Here is a 22,172-nt window from a genome sequence, read left to right as displayed (position 1 = left end):
AGAATATGTATTGATAATGACGCCAAATGGTTAAGGCATCCTCTGCTCTAATGATGTCCAAATTGTCCATGAGATTCATTTTGGCAATAGCATAGACAGCATAGATCTCTAGAAATCTCTTTCTCTCTCTCTGAGTGATAACTCCATATTTATGTATTGTATAAAAATAATTTTAATAATAATATGCAAAAAAATATATTGTATATATATATATAAAAAAAAAAACCTACACATGGAAAGTTACACTTGACACGAGCTTGAAATTTTGTTTCTTTTTTTTTCATTATTCATAATAATGTTGAATTGCAGTTTAAACAGGTTAGCAGACTTGTCCACACATCCTGAATAATTCAGCTACTTAGGAATGACAACGGATAAGAAATTATAGTGTATTGATAGGTTACTGTATTGCCGGACATCATTTGGCCATCTGACATGTAGTTTTTGTATGCGACCTTAAAAAAACAGTTTGCGCTTTTTCTTCACCTTGTCCAGAGCTACTTTCACCTCTGACTCGTCAGCATCCTTTAGATTAAAAAGATAAAAGTTACAAATGTGATTTCTAAAATATATAGATATATATAGCTCATTATTATATTTCTTACTTTATCAAGATCATGATTTTTACTCTTGCTTAATTTTTTCACTTCCTTCAATTGTTTTTTCTCCTTTTTCGACAATTTAATGTTTGGTGTTTTGGATTTCTCGAGTATGGCGGATGTTTCGCGTTTGGCATTGTATATATGTAAACGTTCCTTAATGCTCTGTAAAACGATAATATATAAACAATTTATCATAGCAAATTGGATTCATTTCTTTTTCCTTTTTTGGCATCAAGTCGAATAATTTTGTACAGTTTATAAAATGAAAGCACATAGTATATTGGAACCATCGAATTGAGCTTACAAAACTCACACAAAGTTAGCTAAAATTTTTATTCAATTTTGCGCTTTTAGATGTCTGTGTCGACAAAATCATAACTAAGGTCATTGTATTTCAAATATATTGACATTAATATATTTCTGATCCTTGTAAATGTACAGAAAGTGTTCATGTATTATGAACTAATAAGCCATCAAAAATGTCGCCAAAAACAATCAACACAGAGTGATGGGCCAATTTCTGACATTTAGTAACAAGGCGAGTGTTTACTCTTGACTGGGCTTTTTAGTTTTGGCCAATGGGTGTGTAAAAACGACGAGTTTCATTTTGCTATGATTGCAAATCAAAATTATATTTTTAAGTGCTACATATTTTTTGCAAATATCAGACCTCAATCATTAAAATTAAATATTATGCGAAAAAAACAAGGGAATCTAGCCCAATGCGCATGGTCTAGATTCTATAATAATCAAATAGAAATAAATAACTTACCAAATCTTCTTCGGCCTCTCGCAGACGATCCGTTTCTAAGCAATCAATGACCTCATTCCGCAGTTCGACAATTTCAACGAGACGGGCTATTAAAAGCTCCTCCCGCGCCTTATCCGAATCGGTTTTGTTTTGCTCTGGTTGTCCCATTAATACTCGTATTTCATACTCAATATCTGCTTGATCTTGCTCCAATCGATGTTGTCGACGGCTAAAAAGATAAAGATAATTAAATTATAGAATAAATGGGACTTGAATTTTATAAAATTTTACTTACAGATACATCAGCTCCGCCTGGCGACGAAATAGCTCGTTTTTCTCATTGACCAATTCAAATAATTGCAATATAAGGTCCTCAACCTCTTTAGAATTTTGAGCTTGTTCAACTGCAGACGATGCTGCGGCAATTTCCGCATGCGACCCACTAGGCGTATCATTCGATTTGGCAACCTCAATGGAGGACGATCCCTCACAACGGTCTCTTATCATTTTCTCTAAAATTACTCCTTGTTTCTCAAGGCCTTGCTGCTGGACTTCGATTATTTCTAGTTCATGTCGAATCTCTTGCAGCGGTAGCATCTGTGGAAGCTTGCGCGGCGGAATCGGTACTCCAGGAGCTGGCCCCTTTCGACGTTTCCATTTGCCATGTATGGACTTGTCGTAGAAGCCAGGCGACTCTGTCGCAGTGGCAAATTGTCCACCACCAATACTTAGAGGTGTCTTCAATACTTGAGTTTGACGAGTGCGATTTTGGGCTTCCTTGTTGTCCTTGAGCTTTTCAAGCTGACGATTGTGACTCAGCGGCTGGCTATCTCCATGAGTGGGAGTCTCGATGGCTGGCGGCACTAAAATGCGACGATAAACCACATCCTCTTCGTTTTTCACATGCTGCTTCAGATCGTCATCGCAGTTACTGAGGCTTCCAACATCATCGGCTAGCAGACTCTGGTCGAGAGGAATGAGTCGCCGATGGGTATTCGGTAATGAATCACTCGTAGCCTCGGCCGCCTCAGATGTATCCAATCGCGCTGGTTTAGGTGGAGCGGGTGCCTGACGTTTTTTGTTAGATAATTTTGGAGAATTTTGACGACTTTCGTTTAAGTTCATAATATCGCCACTGCCGGCAGCTTTGAGGGAGGGAAATAGCTCTTGAGATGCTTTTGGTGCAACAGGTGCGCGATGTGTCTTTCGAGAACGGACTGTTCCCTCGCTTGAAGATGGTAGGGATGTACTTGAGCCGCGACCATCGGTATTACGTTGTAGAGATTGGGTGCTTCCACGATTTCTATCGAATCGGTTACTCTGAACCGGTGTGGATTCCGGTGTAGAAGTCCGCGATTGAGATCTGAGTGAAAAGGAATAAATTATAGACAAATGTAGTTTAAGGAGATGTATTTTACTTACAAACTCGTCCTTGGAGTTGGCAGCGGTATCTTTTATTATGAGATGATGACAAACTGGAGGAACTTGCGTCCAGTTGCCTTTCACTTGGATCACCATTGACAACGTTGCGTGAGATTTGGGGTGGAGGTGGCCGTGGCGGTGGTATCTTCGAACTTGGAGTTTTCTTGTTATAGTCGGATCTTTGTTTGTCCAGTTCTACTTCGTCGTCGGAGCTATCAAATGGATTGAGGCTTTCATCTGCTCTAGCATTTGTTTCCGACTTGGGGATTGTCCTATCAGGGACGATTACTCTCTCGGCTTCACCCTCGCCGCTGCTATCATCGCTGTCGAATGGATTCAAGCTCTCCGGATAGTGTTTTTCGTTTGGTGCGGACTCTGGGGGCACTGCAACTGCCTCAGATTTTATCTGGGATTGTTCTAATTGCTCTTCATCATGATGCTTGGCATCTTTCTTTATTTGTTCTGTTTCAATTGGCTCTGATGCGACATCTATTATTGGCTCTTCCGTGTCTTTACCATCATCTGATGTTTCTTTTACATGGGGCGGCAGGACATCAATTACAATATTATCCGGATTTTCGGGCGCCTCTGGGGTAGGTACTTCCGTCTCCTTTGGTAACTCAGGAACAACAGACTCAGTTGGTATTGAAGGAGCCTCTTCTTCATTGTGTAAACTGAGTTGGGCAGTTACTGTGAAACGTGGAGATGGCGTTTCAATTGCTGGCGGCGTCGCTTCCGATTCGTTTGGCTGGACTACTGACTCACTATCCGTTTCAGTAACGGTTTGCTGCAAAAATGAGCTTAATGCCAAATTCTGCTTATACACCATTCCAATTTTATTTTGTTCGCTGCTTGCTATTTTATCATCTAGTCCGTTTATGTGCTCCCGTTTTTCTTCATCGCTCACACTGCTCTCTAGGACCTCCTGACCTTCGTTGCTAGTTGGTTTTGCATTTACTTTCGATTGCAGAACTCGGTTTTGCTCAAAGAATGCCAAGCGTTCCGATATTGAATTATGGCTCGGTGTTAAATTATTACTAATGACTTTAATATCACCATCATCACCACCACCACCAGCAGGACCACCAGGAGCACCAGCAACGTCCGTATCCTCATCGGGACAGGTCTCGCAGCAGTATTCATTGTTCACTTCGGTTTCATAAAAACTGCCCGGCGTCAGCTGCGAAGCACAGCGAGCACATTTTAAACATGTTCGATGATAGACATGCTTGCCAATTAGCATCCGTTCGGCCAAAAACACTGGCAATTGGCACTTTTGGCAGGGATCTCGTCGTAGGATGCCCACAGTTGGTGTCATCTGCAAATTAAAAAATTGCAATTAGTTGAAATAATTAATATAAAAGCGTACATGGGTTCGGATAATAAGCTCACTTTACTATTTTAATTCGATTTTCCTCGGATTGGAGAGATGAAATAACCTTAAGCTTACTTGCCCGCTATGGACCAATTAATCTTAAATTGAATGTGTCTATAGTATATACTATATACATAGTTTATATTACACTTAAAAAATCTCAAAATGTGCATTAAACAATCATACTTATTCAAGATATTAATCTAAAAATGCAACAAATTCTCTAGCAGGACAAAGCTTTCTTTATACGAAGGAAGGAAAGGACAGGAAGTGTGTTTAACTCGTCAGGATTACTTTAAGAAACGAAATATCGAGAAGAATATTTTCTTTTTTTTTATTAACATCGACTTAGCTTGGGAAAAGAAAGTCCATTTATTCCACACCAAAATCAGCATGCTGATTAGAACGTGTGTACTTATCAATAGATTCTATTTCAAGCCAATTACAAATGTTTTATGGTGTTTCATAAACCCATAGGTTTAGCTAGTAAAACTGCTTATTCTCAGGTTATCTAAGAATTACTTATAACTACAACCAGAGGGCCAGGGCTAACTTCGACCGCGCCGAAGTCTTAAGTTCGCGAAAGATCTTAGACTGGAGCAGGACAACAATAAAGTTGAACGATTTAGTTCAAATGCAATTACGCTAAAAGTCACGGTTCTCGAACGATTGTTTCTGTGGGAGCTATATGATATATCATATCAATCATTAATAGGAATACTAGACACACAAATATATATAAATATCGCTCTCATGGGAGATATAGTCTACCAAACTTGAACAAATTTTGTGCAGTAATTCCATCAAATATAGTTTTTTTTGACAATGGCTTAGAAAACAACGCAGTTATTGAGAAACTGTGCTCATTTTATGGGAGCTGTATGATATAGTGGCTCGATCCGGCTGAATCCTAAATACCTGTGCAACATATACAAGCCGACATGCAAAATTTCAGCTTTTAAGCTCCTACTTAAATATATATTATATATAGTCGGAGATGCTTCCTTTTATGCCTTGCAGACTTCTGACCAAAGTTAATATATCCTTTTTGCAAGGGTATAAAAATGAAACGAAGATATTCGAAACGCAGTCATGTTAATTAGTTTTCAAATATTTACCTTGGGCGATGATTCTTTACTCGTGGATAATTGTTCTTCGCTATTTTGTTCAGTGCTGCTGGAGCTGTTTCTCTGTTTTGAAATACTTCTGGTTGCTGCATCTGCAATGTATATAAATTATCAAAATTAGGAACTCGTCTTGATCAAGAAAAGCCAAGTAAAACCTTATCTAGTAAAAAAAAAAAAAACAAAAGACACAAAAGTTACAAATAAATACATCAACTAAACTATTTAGATAGACGATAACAATCGTATGTCCATCTAAAACGCTCTCCAAAATGAATTTGACTGCTTTTACTTCAAAACTATATAGACTGAAGCTCCTGAATTTCATATTCATTACAATTAGGTAGGATGCAGCAGAAAATAGCTTTCTATAGCTGAATGTACATATTTTATTGATTTGCCATGCTCTTTCTATAAAACTAATCAGAATATACTTGAATATAAAATTAAGCTTCTTGTTTTGTCTACAAAGAAATAAATACATAAATTTTTGTTTATATGTAATTCCAAATTAGTTTCGTTTGATAATTTCTACAAAATTAATGCTATCGAATTCAAAACATGCATACGACGAGTATTTATAGTTCAGGCATATTTATATATTTAGTCTCTTTTCTAACATACCGTTAAGGCTTTCCTTTTTGTAAATAACTTTGAACTTGCTACAAAACGAAACAAGGATTTAAATACACATATGTATATACGTATATGTATACGCGTATTTCACGATCTTCCGTATCCGCTTTGCAGAGCAAATAAAACTGTTAAAAAATTGAAATTTTTTGCCATCAGACAGTTTGATTTAAGGGATGGAGGGAGGGGAAGGGTATCAAGGTTACATTATTGATTTATTTTCCACCCTTTGATTTTGACACGTTTTCATCCAAATTCGCCATCATTTCAGCAAATGTTTATTATAAAATCTATCACTATCCCCCCCCACACACATATGATAAAATAATTTTATCATCTATTAAGCAATAAAGTAATTTATACTTACTTTGTGACTGACCAAAAACCTTATAAAACTGTGACAAGTAAGTAAGTATTGATAACCTGTCAGGTACATCATATGCCGCCATGTCGGCGGCATCAAGGAGTGCTGGAATACCCAAATACTTTTCGGCTGTCGAGAATGCTAAATCGTTGTTCTCGTATATATCAGCTTTCTTTAAATCTTCAAAATTTCTGAAAATAAAAAACCAATATAACCATTAGGCAACGATTGGACACACAAAGGCATATTTTATTAAGTGTCTATCTAGAGCAATGGTTCGGGGGGGTGTTTACTTTCATGTGAGTCCACGAAAACGTTTGTATTCGTTATGAATAACTCTTCCGAAGTGGGACTTAATGGGACAGCTGTTTTTTCAACAACAAGGGAGAAGTCCATTAATTACGTGAGCTTCAAATTGGTGGTCAAGGAAAGTCTCACCTAAGAGGGGAGAGCACATCTCTGTAAAAGTCTGCTCACGTACATAATTAATAGACACGATTTGTTTAAAGAAATTTGTTCAAATGTGAACCAAAAGGTCCACTAACATGAATAATATTCTAAAATTGGTCCTTGATAAGAAAAAAGATTGGGTCTGATCCAGAAAAGTATGAGATGAAAATTGTGAGGTTGGGGGGTCACTTACATAAGATCCGGACGAAAATGATGTATCATAGCACAAAATGCAAGCCCATCGCGCCAAGATGTTGTCATATTATCGATTTTGACTCCATCGTAACCCTCTGTCATCCGCCGGCACCAGTGCTCCAACGCTTTAGTGCCTCGACGTTCGGCCATTTTCTGCAATTAAATAAATTATGAAAAAACATTAAAAAGAAAGAAAGTCCTAAGATTCAATATTATTAAATAATGATTATAAAATTATTACTTTCAATTTTACCAAGTATTAATATTTTAATTTTTATTGTTATTACTCATAAGTTGAGAATCAATATAAATAGTTTTAAAATATATGTATAACTATTGCGGTCCCTGATAAGAAACGTGCTTAAGAGAGTAACTAATTTTACAATATTAGTTAACAATAGAAAAGTTATTAACTTGGCTTAATAACTTTGCATATTTTTGGCCTGAAAGCCGTCCAGATAAAATAATATGAATTTATTATTTTAGAAGAGGGGAAATTTCGCATTCTTAGCAACAGACCATAAGAGCTAAACCAAATGATTTAGACAGGTTTATCGGGTTAACTATTTTCCTCTTATTTTTTGTATGCGTAAACGTCTTTACATGCGATACGTGTTCATATGTATGTCAACGAGTTCATCAAAAAGCCATTACCACTGGACGAGTCATTTATGACGTACAATACATATGTATGCACATAGGTACAAATGTATATATGCACATATCTGTTAATTATATTTATTAAGGAATAACCTATGATTCATTCGTTAACACCCGAGTCTCTATTTTCATACAAACCAATGTGCATGTTGATAGAAAACCTTAGAGATTCATTTATTTAACTACATATTTAATACATATGCATTTATTCTATGTATTTGTGTACATACATTAACACATAAGCAAAATAACTAGTTTACCACAATTTAACTTACATTTGTGTATAGCTATAGTGTACATATATAGTTAAATATTAAAAGGACTCCATACAATACGCTGCGAATGCAAAATTTAGTTTATCAAAATTTACAAATCTATTTACAATGTAAACAAAACAATAACAACGTCACGAATTAACTAAGAGAAAACGATAACTATATAACAAAAAATCTAACTCAAAATATATCGATTACGAATTATAATCGATATACAATTTTTTTTTTTAAATACTGTTTTTTTTTTTTAAACTTGAAACCCCCAACAAAATTACGATTTCAAATAATCTTTTTAATATTATCTAAGACTTTCAATGGCAAACGCTTCTTGAAAAAAAAATTAGGAGTAAAAATTGTTACATGTATATAAGTTCCATAGATATTTGCCGTGGATATGTGTATGTAGCTTTGAAAATAAATATAAATAAGAGAGGTCTCAATAAGAGTAACTACATTAGCTAATATATTGTTTAAATAGGAGTTTTCGTGAAAACAATAAGAAATATTTATTTTTACATACATTGTTGTATTCAATTATCTTTTCTATAAAATTCAATACAAATTTACGCAGTCGATGTCCTTAAGGTTTTTTGGTTTTCTTACAGGGATCTTATAAGGATTTGACTCCACAGGTAACAAAAATAAAGGGAGAATAAAAAGAATACTTTACAATTTTCATATCAAGGCTGGTATCGTTAATCGAGTACTTTTATTTTACACATTCTGTAGATAAGGAGGTCACATACACAGAAACGTAAAAATCGGCCATCGCTAACGCACTGTATGTTCGTTCTTTGTGGTTAAAAAACTTTACGGGGCACAATAATTGTTTTTTTATGCAAAACATCAAACATAATAAACATAATGACAACGTTATATCAATAAGATGGATTTTGATGTTGAATTTCAAGTATTTGTGCTAAGTGTGCCGTTAAATAAGTGAGATATCTAAAAGTATAATTGTATATGTTTCACACAAACAGACAAACTCAGTCTGGTCCGTGCTGTTAATTTACAGCAAAAAGAGCTAGCAGAACTTGCTTTTAACAGGCTGGAAAAATAGCTATGTGAACTGTTAACCAAAAAGCGATGCTCTGATCAAAAGAGAACAAATAATACTCTGTTTAAAAGAGGAATATAATGCAATGTTGAAAGTAAAAAGAAAATCAGGCTCAATAAGCCTAGAAAAAAACAGCCAAAAACAAAAATAATTAAAAAACCGCCAAAAAGTTTCAAGAAAAGGCCGACAAAAACCCGAGAATCAAAACTGTTACTGCGACTGCGACTGCGACGAACATCGTCAGCATAGAGAAAAATAAAAGAAAAAAATCGGCCGTACCTACACACACACGTATGTATGTATGAGAGTGTGTGCGCGTGTGTGTATGTGTATGTGTGTGTGTGTACGTACGTACGTGCATAGAGAAGAGCATACCAAAGAAGAACAACGAATAAGTGCAAAATATTGAGAATGTATAAAATCAAACAAGAGAATTTTATTTAAAAGCAAATCGCAAAATGCAGTGTAAAATTAATTTTGTGTTGTATTGTTTTTTTTATTTGTATTTTTGTATTGTTTTTCCGTTTTATTCTTTTTCTTCTGTGTTTGTGTTTTGTTTAGTTCGTGTTGAATGCTAAAACAAATATATACATACATAAGTATGTGTGTACATACCCACGAGCGTACTTACATATGTATGTACTTAAAGAAAAGAGTGTAAAAAGGGCTCAAACGTCAAACAGTTCAATTCATAATGAAAAATATATACATAAGTATATAGATATATATGTGTGTTCGTGTGCCTGTCGAGTGAGCGTGAGTGTGTATGTGTACATACGTACATATGCATGTATATATACATAGGATATGTTTGTATTTATATACGTACATACATACATATGCAAAAGATAATAATGGAAAATGAATATAATAAATATATAATTGTAATTTATAAAATTTCTAACCGAATCTGAAATGCATAAATTCCAAAAAAGAAAACAATTAACAAATCGTATTTTTTTTTTTTTTTTACCAATTTTCTATGTAGTCAGAAGTAAATAAATGAATTCCGATTGATTGAAAAATTGAAACAAGAACGAACCGAATGAACGAACAACGTGCAAAAGCAAAAAATGTAAAAGCTGTGAAGTTTTTCGACTATCGCGGAGAAGAGAAGAAGAGAAGAGACCACAGACCAGAGCAGCAGAGAGCAGAGAGAGTAATCCACATCCACCAGCAGCAGCAGCAGCAATAGAAGCAGCAGCAAAAACAACAGCGGGAGCCCTGCATCGATTTTTGCACAAAAAGGACGAGTGCGAGAAGGACTCGGACCACTTACCACCTGCAGGACGGGGGATAGCACGTGAGATAGTTACGGCTAGTTTGAATGGCTGCGCGCTTGGTGTAATCTTACACACAGAGGATCTGGAATCAGAAGGACCACATCCGCAGCAGTCGATGGGGAACGCATTGCACGGATCTCGTTAGTTTTTGTTCAGGTGGAAGCGGAGCATTGTTGAAACTGTTGTCACATTGTGCAATCCTATGCGTCATGGACATGGATACCGACCCCATCACCACCAACACCAACACCGCCGCCGCAACCCCGAACAACAGCTCCAATGTATCGCCGGAAATGAAGACATCCGTTATAGGTGTCGGCGGCTCGGCTCAGGATCCTTCTCATCAACTCCAAGAGTCAAGTGGTCCAGCAGCTATTTCTGGCGGAGCTCTCACGCCGAGGGGCGGATTGCAGGATCAGAAACATGAGGCGACCACTTTTGGGACGGATACGGTTGTAGGTAGTGGGAGTGGAGGTGGTGGAGAGGTAAACGCAACCAATACATCTGCATCTCTGGCCATCAATTTACCGCCACCTATGGCAACAGTTGCCGGCATAACGACACAAGCTGCGTGTCCTGGTGCTGGTAGCCCGGATTCAGTTGATCAACAACTTGGATCCGGGGCATTGACCGCATCCACACCCCCTCCGCCGCCACCATTAATAGTTTCCATAGAAATGGGAACACCAACTGTAGAAGGAGGAGGTGGAGTGACTCCAAGTATCGGACCGGCGGTAGATCGCTGCCCGTCTGGGTCAGTTACAGCTTCCTCTGCCGCCGCATCAACCTGCCCAGCATCAATGTCTGCAGCTACTTCAGTGTCTCTGGGCCCCAGCGCTAGTGACTTTGACTCTGATACGGAGCTGTCAATTGTTGCCGCCGCCGCAGCAGCAGCTGCTGCTGCCACATCTGGGATCGGGATGGATACCAGCATGTCATCATCAGGAGCGTCCTTGATGTCTGGATCGCATGCAATTGTTCATGGATCTATGACAGGAGCGGGAACAGCAGGGGGACTAGCAAATGTCGGCGTCACCACAAATGGCCATAACAATGGCATATCCAGTGCTCAATTAAGCTTAAACGCCAAACAGCAGCGTCAACAGAAACGCCGACGTGAACGTGCCCAACGTTTGCAAGCGGAGCGGGATAATCGATGCAACTCCTCCAGTAATTTAAACGCCACGTTCATTGCCGGTGGAGCAGGTAGCGCTACTGGTGGTGCTGGTGTGCCCATGCATTCGGCGGTCAGCATGGGAACAGGAGTAGCTGGAGGACAAAACAGTGTCATGGGAGCCACTGGAGGAGTTGGCGGCGGTGCAGCGCCATCTGTACTAATGGGCAGTGGACCAGGAGGACCAGGGGCAGGTCCAGGCAACGGTATCTTATATCATCACATCAATAGCGCTGGCAGCATGGGCGAGGATAGCAACAACTCGAATGGCAACTTCACCAGCAGCAGCAATGGGAGCAATAACAATCTGCTTCCACCCACGGATAGCATTGCCTCATTGCTGTTAAATCCTCCACATTCCCCTGAATGCAACTCCGGTCTAATGGCCACGCCTAGCGACAGCGAAGGCGAGTCACTGGACGAGGATCTATTGTCGACATCGTCGTCGTCAACACTGTTGCTTCCGCGTGATAAACCGCCGCCCCGTCCGCCACCTCCGGTACGGCGAAAATTGCCTCGTTCTCCCGTACTCGAAGAGGAGATAATAGACGGATTTGCCATATTGGAATTTAAAACCTATGAAGATCTTGAGGTAAGCATCAAACTGATAGACAGACCGACAGTTTAAACAAACAAACTCATTATTTATTTTGTTTTCTATCCGTTCCCAAAACAAACAGTTTGCCATTAAATTGGGCCAGAAGCGCAAGGAGAAGCGACTTTCAGCGCTCGAGGAGCTGACCTGCACTTATAGCATAGAGGAAATGAAAATGCCAAAGATCATTGATACAGGCCAACCGCATCCATTGCGCGGCTCTAATCTATCCGCTTTATCAGTGGTGGGCAATAATAATAATTTAAAGGAGCAACTGCATCATCGTACCGTTGGCGGACCCCTTGTTGTTGGTGGTGTTGGTGGAGGTGGTAATAACGGCGGCGGTGTAGCAATTAGTGCCAATAGTAACAATAACAACAACAACACTAGCACATCAAACAACAATAGCGGTGTCGGGACGTCAGTTTACATGTTGCCATCGGCCGCCAGTACCACCGATACTCATGCAACAGAACCAGTGGCACATTGGCGGTCTCAATATCAACAGCAGCAGCAGGATCAGCTGATGAGCAGTAGCAATGCAAATCAAAATCAAATTAGTAATAGTTGTAATAGTCAACAGCAGCAGCAACAGCAGCAACAACATGTGATGAATATGAATCATGTGAACAAATCCAAGCATGCCGCGGATAAAGCGGCAGTCACTAATGGCGGCGGGCCAACAGCAGTTGGCCCCACTGCCGGTGGTGTTGGTGGTAGTGGCGCCGCTGCACTCATGGAAATGGAGACCAATGGCAATGATGCGCATATGTTGGATATTAGTCGGCCAACGCTGGCCGTTGGCACCAGCAGCAGCACCAGTAGCAACAATGGCGGCAATAACATCTCTGCCAGCAATGGCAATGGCAGTGGCAGTGGCAATGCCAATTCTAATGATGTGGCAAGCAGCAATCAGCACAATAATCCCACCAGTAATTGTAATGCTAATCAACCAAATACCGCGTCGGGTGACGTGAGCAGCAACAGCAGCACTGAATATAATATGACTGTCAAGGGCACTAAATCAAATGACGCCGCCGCCGCAACAACAACAGGATCCGGCATCGGCATAGGAGCAACTTCAAAGAGCAATCATCTAGGAGCCGCACAACTCTCGTCATCATCATCACCATCGTCCCAAAGTTGCAAAGTAAGAAACATTTTAAATCCCTCCAAATAAGTTCACACATCCTCCCAATCACATATACAGTTTTAAGTTGTAATCTTGCCCAACGACAGTTTGTTTTGTCGTCTTGGACAAGATAATGAAAGTTGGATGAAAGGGAGATGTAATTTATGTGCCATTTTTTTGTTCAGACTGCCTTATTATTGTTTATTCTCAATTAATTTGTTTATTATTATTAATTAATATTATAGACAATTGTTATGGATAACAATGAAGGTGCTATAAGTAGCAATTCGCCCGCCACTGCAATTGCAGTACATCCGACGCTGGGCATTCCAGACTTGCCTAATGGTTCAGCGCAGGTCGTTGGTGCCACCAATAATATGCTTAAGAATGATCATGATCATACGGAACGTTTTATTGAAGTGAGTATTAGAAGTGCTTTAATGTTAACAAATAAATTGTTATAACTTATTCCTTTCCCTCTCTCTCTCTCTCTCTTTCTCTCTATAAATAGGCTTCAAATCATTGCAACAGCAATGGCAAAGGAACTCATATCGTATGTATCAATCAACCAAATTATTATTTAAATGTTGGATCATTTATTTATATAAATTTTTCTCTCATATTCGTTATTTCTTCCATTTTTTCACAGTGTGATAGTGGCAATGTGGAGAACAAGGTGAGTCTATTTGTTTATTCTTAGGACTCCACTGTAGATTGATTTTTGTTTATCATAGAGCTAACAAGTCCTAGTAATAGTCAATTATCATATTATTTCGAATTTGTTAACTCAGTCGATTGGTGAACCAAAAGTCGTGTTGAAATTGTTCAGACAAATGTACAGCTTCGAAACTAGTTAATTCTGTTAACTTTTTTTCGTAAATTTTCCAAAACCTTATACTTTTCGTCTACTTTGAGTCTAGACAAAACTTTATCTTTCATTAAGTAAAATAAATTTCGATCATAATGCTATCCCATTTCAATTAATGTTATCTCTAGCAAAATCGTTTCTGATGGTTTTCCTTATAGTTATTAAGTATTTAATTATTGTACTTTGAAACGAGCTAGTAGTAAACAAATGTCGCTCTCCCATGTTGGACAAAACTAAAATGAAAGAGGAGTTCTTAACAAGTGTGAATGGCTTTTGTTTAAAAAGAAATAAAAACCAAATATAAATTTGGCGAAAGATATCTTTAATCAAGACAAAGGAAAGTACTATAACTTTGTTTATATGCCATGTGATACCTTTTGCCATATCGGAGTTTGAGTTACTTAATCTTGGAAAAGATCATATAAAGAAGTCTTTTTTTTTTTTAAAGTGGGAAGATATTGGAGTAAGCGATAGACATAAATACTCAGGAGATCAACTTACTCATGAAAAAGAGAAATCGAAACTAGGAGAGAAGTAACTCGATTTGAATTTTGTGCATTTTTGCTTAGACGAGACCAGAAATTGGAGTTGCCAAGCTTAGAGTAGCATTGGATTATACATATGTAAATATACAAAGTAAACTTGGACTAACCGTTTGTATGTTGTGTTTTTCCTTTGTCCATAGAATTCCGAGAGCTTGGTGGGAGCTATGGTTTTTCCATCAACTCAGTCGCATATGCCGAATACCTCACCAAGTCAGCAGGGCCAGCAGCAGCAGCAGACGACAACAACAACAACAAGTGCACGCAAATCGTCAGAGTTTCTTCATTTGCAGCCCATTGGCCCAACGGGAGTCGGGAATCATAGTAGTGGGAGTGATATAGCGTTATCTTCATTAAACACTGCCTCTGATGTGGGATCATCCGCAGTTGAGTCTTCGTCAGCGTCTTCACCTTTAATAACAACAAACGAAAATGGCGAGCAACAACATTCAACTGGAGGAGCCCCTGGAGCTCCGCCAATTGTTGCCACTATTGATGGGAGCAATAGTCAAGGTCCCATGGTCCAAAAATCTGCTACAGAGAAGACAATGCCACATCCTATGCTAGGAGTAACAACTGCTCCGTCTCCCGGACATGTTGGGGTATGTTCAATTAGTCTTACGTGCTTACAAATCTACACAATGTAACAACTCTGTATTCTCTCCTATGCAGCTTCCTGGCATCGTTCCTGTTAGTGTCGAAGCGAATGTAACAACGAAGACACCAACCACAGTCTCAACTCCGGCAATATCAACGCCATGCGGCGGACTTGGACTGCCGTCAGCTGCCAGCGATCAATCGATTATGTTTAGCAGTAAAATGCCAACGCCACAGGGACTAGCAGCGGCGGGACAACGCCCACCGAATCCCTTGATGTTGGGAGCACAAATGGCACCCGTCACTGTGGCGGCAGCATCGTTATTGGGAAATACATTTGGCACCCGCATTCCAGCACCCACTGCCGGTTTAATCGGTCCGCCATCAACGGCTGGTGTTTTGCTCGCGAATTCGAGCTTAAAACCCAATGAAAATGCAACAAGTCGGAATCCCGCCTCTACCATTACAGGGGCACCGTCGTCGTCGTCCTCTTCATCAACGCCGCCAACACCAGCTAACATGGATATGCTAAAGAACACCAATGTCCTCTCGATGCCACCAAATACTCAAATTGTCAATGGCTTCCTTGGTGGTTTTCCATCTGTCAGTGGGACAACATCAACGTCAGGAGTTAACAGTGCGCTATCCCGCATTTCGCCTCACACAACCAATAAAATGGTGCCTGTGCCCGTGCCTGTTCCGGTGCCTGTGTCAACGACAATGTCGGCTATTACCACAATGCCTAACTCGGTAGTGCCGTCGCCTGTTAGCGCAGCTGGAGCTGCTGTTGCAGGCCTAGGTAAAGTGGCCTTTGGCGGCAGTGCAAGTGGTGGTGCTGGTCCGCCATTGCTTTTTCCTGGTGCACCACCTCCTCCCATGTCTCATGTGGCTGCCAATCTGCCGATGCTCATTCAGGCAGCGCCCTACCGTGCACCTTATCCAAATTACCCGCTCTACACGCCGTATGGCAGCCTAACACATGGGCCGTACTTGCCACCAGTGTTATCAGTTGCATCGCCCACCACAGCCTCATCGCCACACCGAAGCGCGGACGTGGCACGTAGTAGCAGAGAGTCGCCAGCGTCGGCAGTGTCTATTAAGGCACCACCACCAAACATTAGCAATAGTGTCCAACCAGGTGCAGGCCTAGCCTCAGTGCCGGCAGGAATGCGACCGATTACACCATTACCCGGCGGGGGAAGTGTCATTAGTGCAAGCAGTGCTCCTTCAGCACAGAATGTCACAACCGTGGTGGCGGCGACTGCTGCAACGACAATGCTCCCCTTGAATTCGACTCATTCGTTAAACCACCCGCATTCTCAATCTCACTCGCATCACATGCCCGTCTATGCAGCGGGTCCCTTTGGTGTTGGGACTTCGGTGCCATCTTCGGCGACGGGGGCTTCGGGACCAACTCCTCATGCCATAACCTCGATGGCAGCAATAACATCTCAATCGCTTCAACCTCCGCCACCAAATAATGTCCAGCTTCCGTTACAATCGGCGACTGGGCACTTATCACACGGTCCGGCGCATTTGTTGACCACACATCCGCAATTCGCGACGCCAATACCATCACAGCATCAGCCCCATTTGCGGGGCGTCAATACATCTGCCGCCGCTTCAGTTGCAGGAGGCAATTTTAGCTCGTCCTCATCATCCGCCTCCTCGGTTCTCACCGTTCAAAGTCTAACGACAGCAGTGACAGCCTCTCCGTCATCAATGTCGGCATCAGCGTCGGCATTGACATCATCATCATCAACATCTTCCACATCTGTGATCCAAAAAGTCATTTCCCCGAAAAGTGAAAGCAACACCAACATTAAAGATCGGGATAACAGTTACAGGTGAATATATAAACATACATACATAAGATCGTTCGCTTTTTGCTATCTATAAAGAGAATGTCAAATAGTTTCAACCAATTTTTTTGTCTATCCAGTGATCGTTGTTAAGGGGTGGGGAGGGGGGAGATAGTAAGTCAGTTTAGTTACTGTCCACAGTTGTCATAATAAAAATGAGATATAGTTCAAGGTTTCCTACTGTAAATAAGAGATATAAGATCTAAACAGGTTTTACACTCACTTTGCTAATTTTTGAAATTTGTTTTTGTTTTTCTTTTATTTTCCAGCATTACAACTGTGCGTTCAAACATGGCGGCGTCATCGTCATCTTCCATTTCTGGTGTGCAGCCGGCCATTAATTTGGGTCCTCCATTTTGCGGCCTAGTTCCGGGTCCCTATGGTGGCGGTGTTTCAGCCACATCAGCATCAACTTTACCATCGAACTCGCAGCACACGGTGTTGGCAACGGCAGCAGGATCGGGGCTTACACCATATCCACCAAAGACGGGCCTCTGGCTAAAGTATGATCGCAATGATGAGAAATTATATGAAAGCAACAGTACTAATAACACAATGTACTTCACTTGTAGCTCTACCGCAACGAGTTTGCCAGCGCAGGTGACGACTTCAACGCCATCCATGGTTGTGGTGTCTAGTGGCAATGCACGCCCAACTCCCCCGCCGCCAATAAATGTTGTTGGGACAGCAGGAGGAGGATCTGGTGTTGGTCCCAGAACAGCTGGAAATGCCATTTCGCCGCATGTGAATGTACATATGCCTGGTGCTCCTCCTAGCAATAATCAAATGCCTGTGTCAACCTATCAGCCATCGTATTTCACTGCGCCTCTGCCCCCGCCATCGTTGTCGCCAGCCGCCAACAATAACCAAACAGCAGCTACGCCTAATAGCGCCATGGTGTCACAACACATGCCCATGGTGTCACACGCTCCTCCCAGTATAACGACGACAACGGCAGCCACTACGACTACTCCCTCGTCGTCGTCGAGCACAGTAGGAGCGATGCCATCGACGGTCACAACAGCTTCAAATACCATGACACCCACCCCACATCCGTTTTCTGCAGAATCTCTCTTTCAGCCAAGCAAAAGTATGTTACGCCCCGGATATTGTGAACCTTCAAAACCTCATGCTTATGTGTATATATATCTTCTTTCAGATGATCAAGCTGATTTGCTGCGGCGCGAATTGGACAGCCGGTTCTTGGATCGCTCTGGTTTGGCTGTGCCACCAACTCCTCCGTCTTCCACATATATGCGGCAGGAGTTGCACCAACATCAGCACACGCATTTACATCAACATCAGCAATTATTGCCAGGCACCTCGATGGCACCTGCTCCAACGCCAGCTTTGCCAGCAGCACCGCCAACCCCAGCGCAAATCTTTCCGCCACCATTATTTAAGGATATTTCGAAAATCTCCGCCGTCGATCCACAGTTCTATCGCACTGGCATTGGATTGCCTCCTGGTTACACTGGCTACAGTTCAGCAGGACTTCTTCATGCCGGCCTCGGTGGACCAACTCCCTTCATGCCTCCCAATCATTTAACCTCATTCGCTCCCAAGGTAATTATCAAGTCATATGGAAGTTATTTGCATGACTTTAAGAATACTTAACTCTGCTATACTTTCTCATTGTATCATCAACCTTTAAACAAAGAAACCAACTAAAATAATCACCACATCATACAAATCTCATATTTATGTATATACGCAGAACACTCAGTCGATTATATCAACGCCCCATTCCAATAATATTCCCACAACATCAACCATTGACCCATCCAAATCCTCACAGTCCAGCTTAATGGTATGTTTATATCGCTTTCATAACCAATGCATCCTTCATTTTGGGAGATACTAAACAAAAGGCGTTCTTTCCGCTCTCTCTCTCTCTCTCTCTCTCTCCTCTTTCCACAACAGAAATCTGGCCGTTGGAATGCTATGCATGTTCGCATTGCGTGGGAAATTTATTACCATCAGAATAAGCAAAACTCGGACAAAGCAGCGGGATGCCCAATGCCAGGAAGCTCCAGTTTTGGCAATAGTTCTGTGAGCGGTGGTAATCCTATTACACCCAATGTGCCCATAAATCCAGGCAATATTGGAAGCGGCGCCAGTGCAGCAAGTGGGAGTGGCAGCGGCGCCAATACGCCTGTGAGTAACGTTGGTACGCCATCTGTGCCTGGTGGAGCTGGAGTAGGTGTAGGAGGAGGAGTACCAGTACAAGGAGCTGGTGCTCCTGGTGTTGCCGTGCCAAGCGGCCCGACACCTCCAATTGGCATTAAAGCGTCTCCAACGTTGGCTCTCAGCACTAGTTCCCCGCATCTTATGCATCGTCCTGGTGAAATGCCACCGGCGGCAGTGTTTGCCAATACATTACCAGGACGTTCTCCATTTGAAGCTTCTCCATTGGCTGCTAGCTTCATTGGAGCACCACCTAGTCATATTGGTCAGTTCTCTCTAACGCATTCCCCCATTTTTTTTTTATATAAATTAAAATTCTCTTTCCTTATAAACAGGCACGTCTGTAGCGCCATATGGTCGTTATGTGACACCATTCGGTTTCACTGGGCTAACACATTTTGGGCGTGAAATATCATTAGCCGGACCTCTGGATGCGTGGAGGTATGTAAAATGGATAAAATGCGTTCAACAAGTATAACAATAACGATCTACCCCATTCTAGAACCAGCGCCATGCAACGCACTGTGGCTTACCATCCAGCATCTGCTTCTGCTTCTAATAGTTGGCCTATTAAAACGGATCCGGCACTGGACAATGCGCGCCGTGAAGCAGAGGAACGGGAACGAGAACGGGAATTGCGTGAACGTGAGCAGCGTGAACGTGACCGGCAAAGGCGTGAGCGAGAGGAGCGCGAACGGAAGGAGAAAGAAGAGAAGCTGAAAAGGGAACAACAGGAACGCGAGCGAGAACGGGAACGTGAACGAGATCGCAAGGAGCGTGAACGCCGAGAACTGGAGCGCCGGGAATTGGAGCGTGAGCGAATGCTGCAGCAGCAACGCATAAACGAGAGTAACAAACAGGCCGCAGCCCAGGCAGCCGCAGTGGCTGCTGCTGCAGCGCCTGTACGGGATCGATCTCCACATCGCAGTGTCGTTGAGATGAATGCGGAAATACGGATCAAGGAGGAACATCCACGCACAAAGGAAGAACAGGATGTTATGATGATGCGTGCATCGGCTGCGGCAGCAGCTGTCGGAGATCCTCGATATCATCCATCTTCGTTGGCGGCTGCTCAGGCCAGTGCAGCAGCTGCAGCGGCCCATCATCATCATGCTAACTTTATGGCGGCCGGACGACAGTGTCTACCACCGCCGCCTACTCATCTCTCCCGCACAATGATGGCTCCTACATTGAGTGTTGGTGGTCCCCCTCACTCATTATCCTCCACCTGGTCCGCCGGGTTGGGGCATGGATCATCGCGATTATTATGCTCCCCTCCTGCGTTTTAACCCCATCATGGAAGCCGCTTTTCGGCACGAACATGAGGAGCGCCAAAAGGCGATGAGCATTTATGCAGCGCAGTCTGCCGCGCATCTTCGTGGCAAAGAACCAAGCCCCATTCCGCCACCTTCAGTGGGCACGTTAGGCCCCCCGCCTCCGCATCATCGAATGCAACCCACACCGGGCGTTGGTGTTGTCACCTCGGGACCGCAGACACCCCAGCAGCAGCAGCAGCAACAACAGCAGCAAATGTCCACTGGCATAGTTGTTGGTAAAGTTCCGGGACCGCCGCAACCAACAACTGGCATGCCTGTCCAACACATGATAGCTGTCGATCCCTTGAATCATTCATCAATAACCACCAAAAAAGAGCAAGACCATGCCATGGGCATGGTGGTGAGCGGCCCAGGTCCCGGTGTTGGTCTAAGCACTGGACCTGGCGGCGTTATGGGAATCTCACCAGCATCATCTGTGGCACCAAGTCGATGATAGGCCAATCTATACAGCAATACTATAAATAGGAAATAAGGCAAAGAAATTTCTAAAATTTCGAGCACGTCCATCCCCCTGTCCCCCCCACCCTTCCCTTTCCCAACCCACATGTCATTAGAATTATACACAAACACTCACACACACACAAAGTACCCCCTATCCTGTGTCCTACCTCTCCCTAGCACATCCCAAGCCTGAGAGAACACCAAGGAAGTAAGCGTAACGCTTTTGTAAACTAAAAACTTATACATAAATGAAATAATTAATAATTTATTTGTAATGTAACAAGGATAAAGTATCTTATGTATTTAAAAAAGAAAAACAAACAAAAAACGACAAGTATGGTTAAAAGGAAACGAAACAAGTAACATAACGAATGTATAAAGTTATAGTTACAATCGTTAGTCAGTTAGTTGTCCCCGATATGGAGAAACAACTTCCACCAAAACGCTTCACCATTTTGGAGACTTTCTAAGCGATCGACCATATGCACTGAGCCGCACATTTTGGCGATTTGGCTGCTTCCCTCTTACGTCTGGCCGCTGGGGCAATACACAACACAGCACATACATATGTACGAACTTTACTTATTTATAATAAATAATACTTATTAGTATTAACTAGGCCTTTAGGTTCCAATATATAATTTTAGTGCATTTGTATTATTTGTATAATGTGAAAAACAAAAATTGAGAATGAAGAAGACATGTCTATGAAATAACTATAATTAGATTGTACATATATACATAATATACATATAGATATATATATATATATATATATACATGTATATATACCTATATGTATATATATATATGCATATGCATATGCATACGCAAAAACAAAACAAAAAAAAACTCATATACTATGTGTATGCCATCAACATACAGCTGGTGGAAACCAATCCGCAGTGCACGACGCAGCAATATACATACATACATACATACAGAGCATACAGAGATAAATATATACATAGATGTATGTACATTTACGTATACAACTTCATTCCAATCGTGCATTGTGTGTTTTGATTAAGACCTATTTTCATGTATGCCGTTGATGTAAAAAACAAAAACAAAACACAAAAAGAAGTGGGAAAACGATAATAGAATCATTGCTAATAACTAAAAAATATATATATAAACAGTTGTTTTAATTACTCATGGCATTGCCCACAAGTGAAGCAAGTCGTCTCTGTCTACATGCCGCCTAACAAGCAAATCTCACTAACTCGATCACTCTTACAAG

General features: G+C 41.5%; 2 protein-coding genes across 2 annotated transcripts; one reads left to right on the top strand and one right to left on the bottom strand.

Annotated features, from left to right (window-relative positions):
* Positions 1-154: 154 nt before the first annotated feature.
* On the bottom strand, positions 155-8,000 carry MICAL-like (protein). The gene is given in 10 exon segments (XM_068298711.1): positions 155-525; positions 606-764; positions 1,375-1,582; positions 1,649-2,716; positions 2,776-2,803; positions 2,806-4,093; positions 5,269-5,369; positions 6,275-6,462; positions 6,915-7,069; positions 7,852-8,000. Coding segments are annotated over 9 exon segments (3,261 nt in total). The 5' UTR covers positions 7,067-7,069; positions 7,852-8,000; the 3' UTR covers positions 155-456.
* Positions 8,001-8,876: 876 nt separating this feature from the next.
* tay (tay bridge) lies at positions 8,877-22,068 on the top strand. Its single transcript, XM_068298768.1, is given in 16 exon segments — positions 8,877-9,202; positions 9,900-11,960; positions 12,049-13,113; positions 13,341-13,514; positions 13,607-13,648; positions 13,745-13,771; positions 14,649-15,107; positions 15,178-16,949; positions 17,234-17,467; positions 17,537-18,054; positions 18,124-18,530; positions 18,682-18,774; positions 18,888-19,416; positions 19,487-19,592; positions 19,654-20,356; positions 20,358-22,068. Coding segments are annotated over 15 exon segments (8,250 nt in total). The 5' UTR covers positions 8,877-9,202; positions 9,900-10,403; the 3' UTR covers positions 20,922-22,068.
* The last annotated feature ends 104 nt before the right edge of the window (positions 22,069-22,172 follow it).

The sequence above is a fragment of the Drosophila tropicalis genome, unplaced genomic scaffold, assembly GCF_018151085.1.
Source record: "Drosophila tropicalis isolate 14030-0801.00 unplaced genomic scaffold, ASM1815108v1 contig_867, whole genome shotgun sequence".
Lineage (NCBI taxonomy): Eukaryota > Metazoa > Arthropoda > Insecta > Diptera > Drosophilidae > Drosophila > Drosophila tropicalis.
This window is presented reverse-complemented; position numbering and strand designations above follow the sequence as displayed.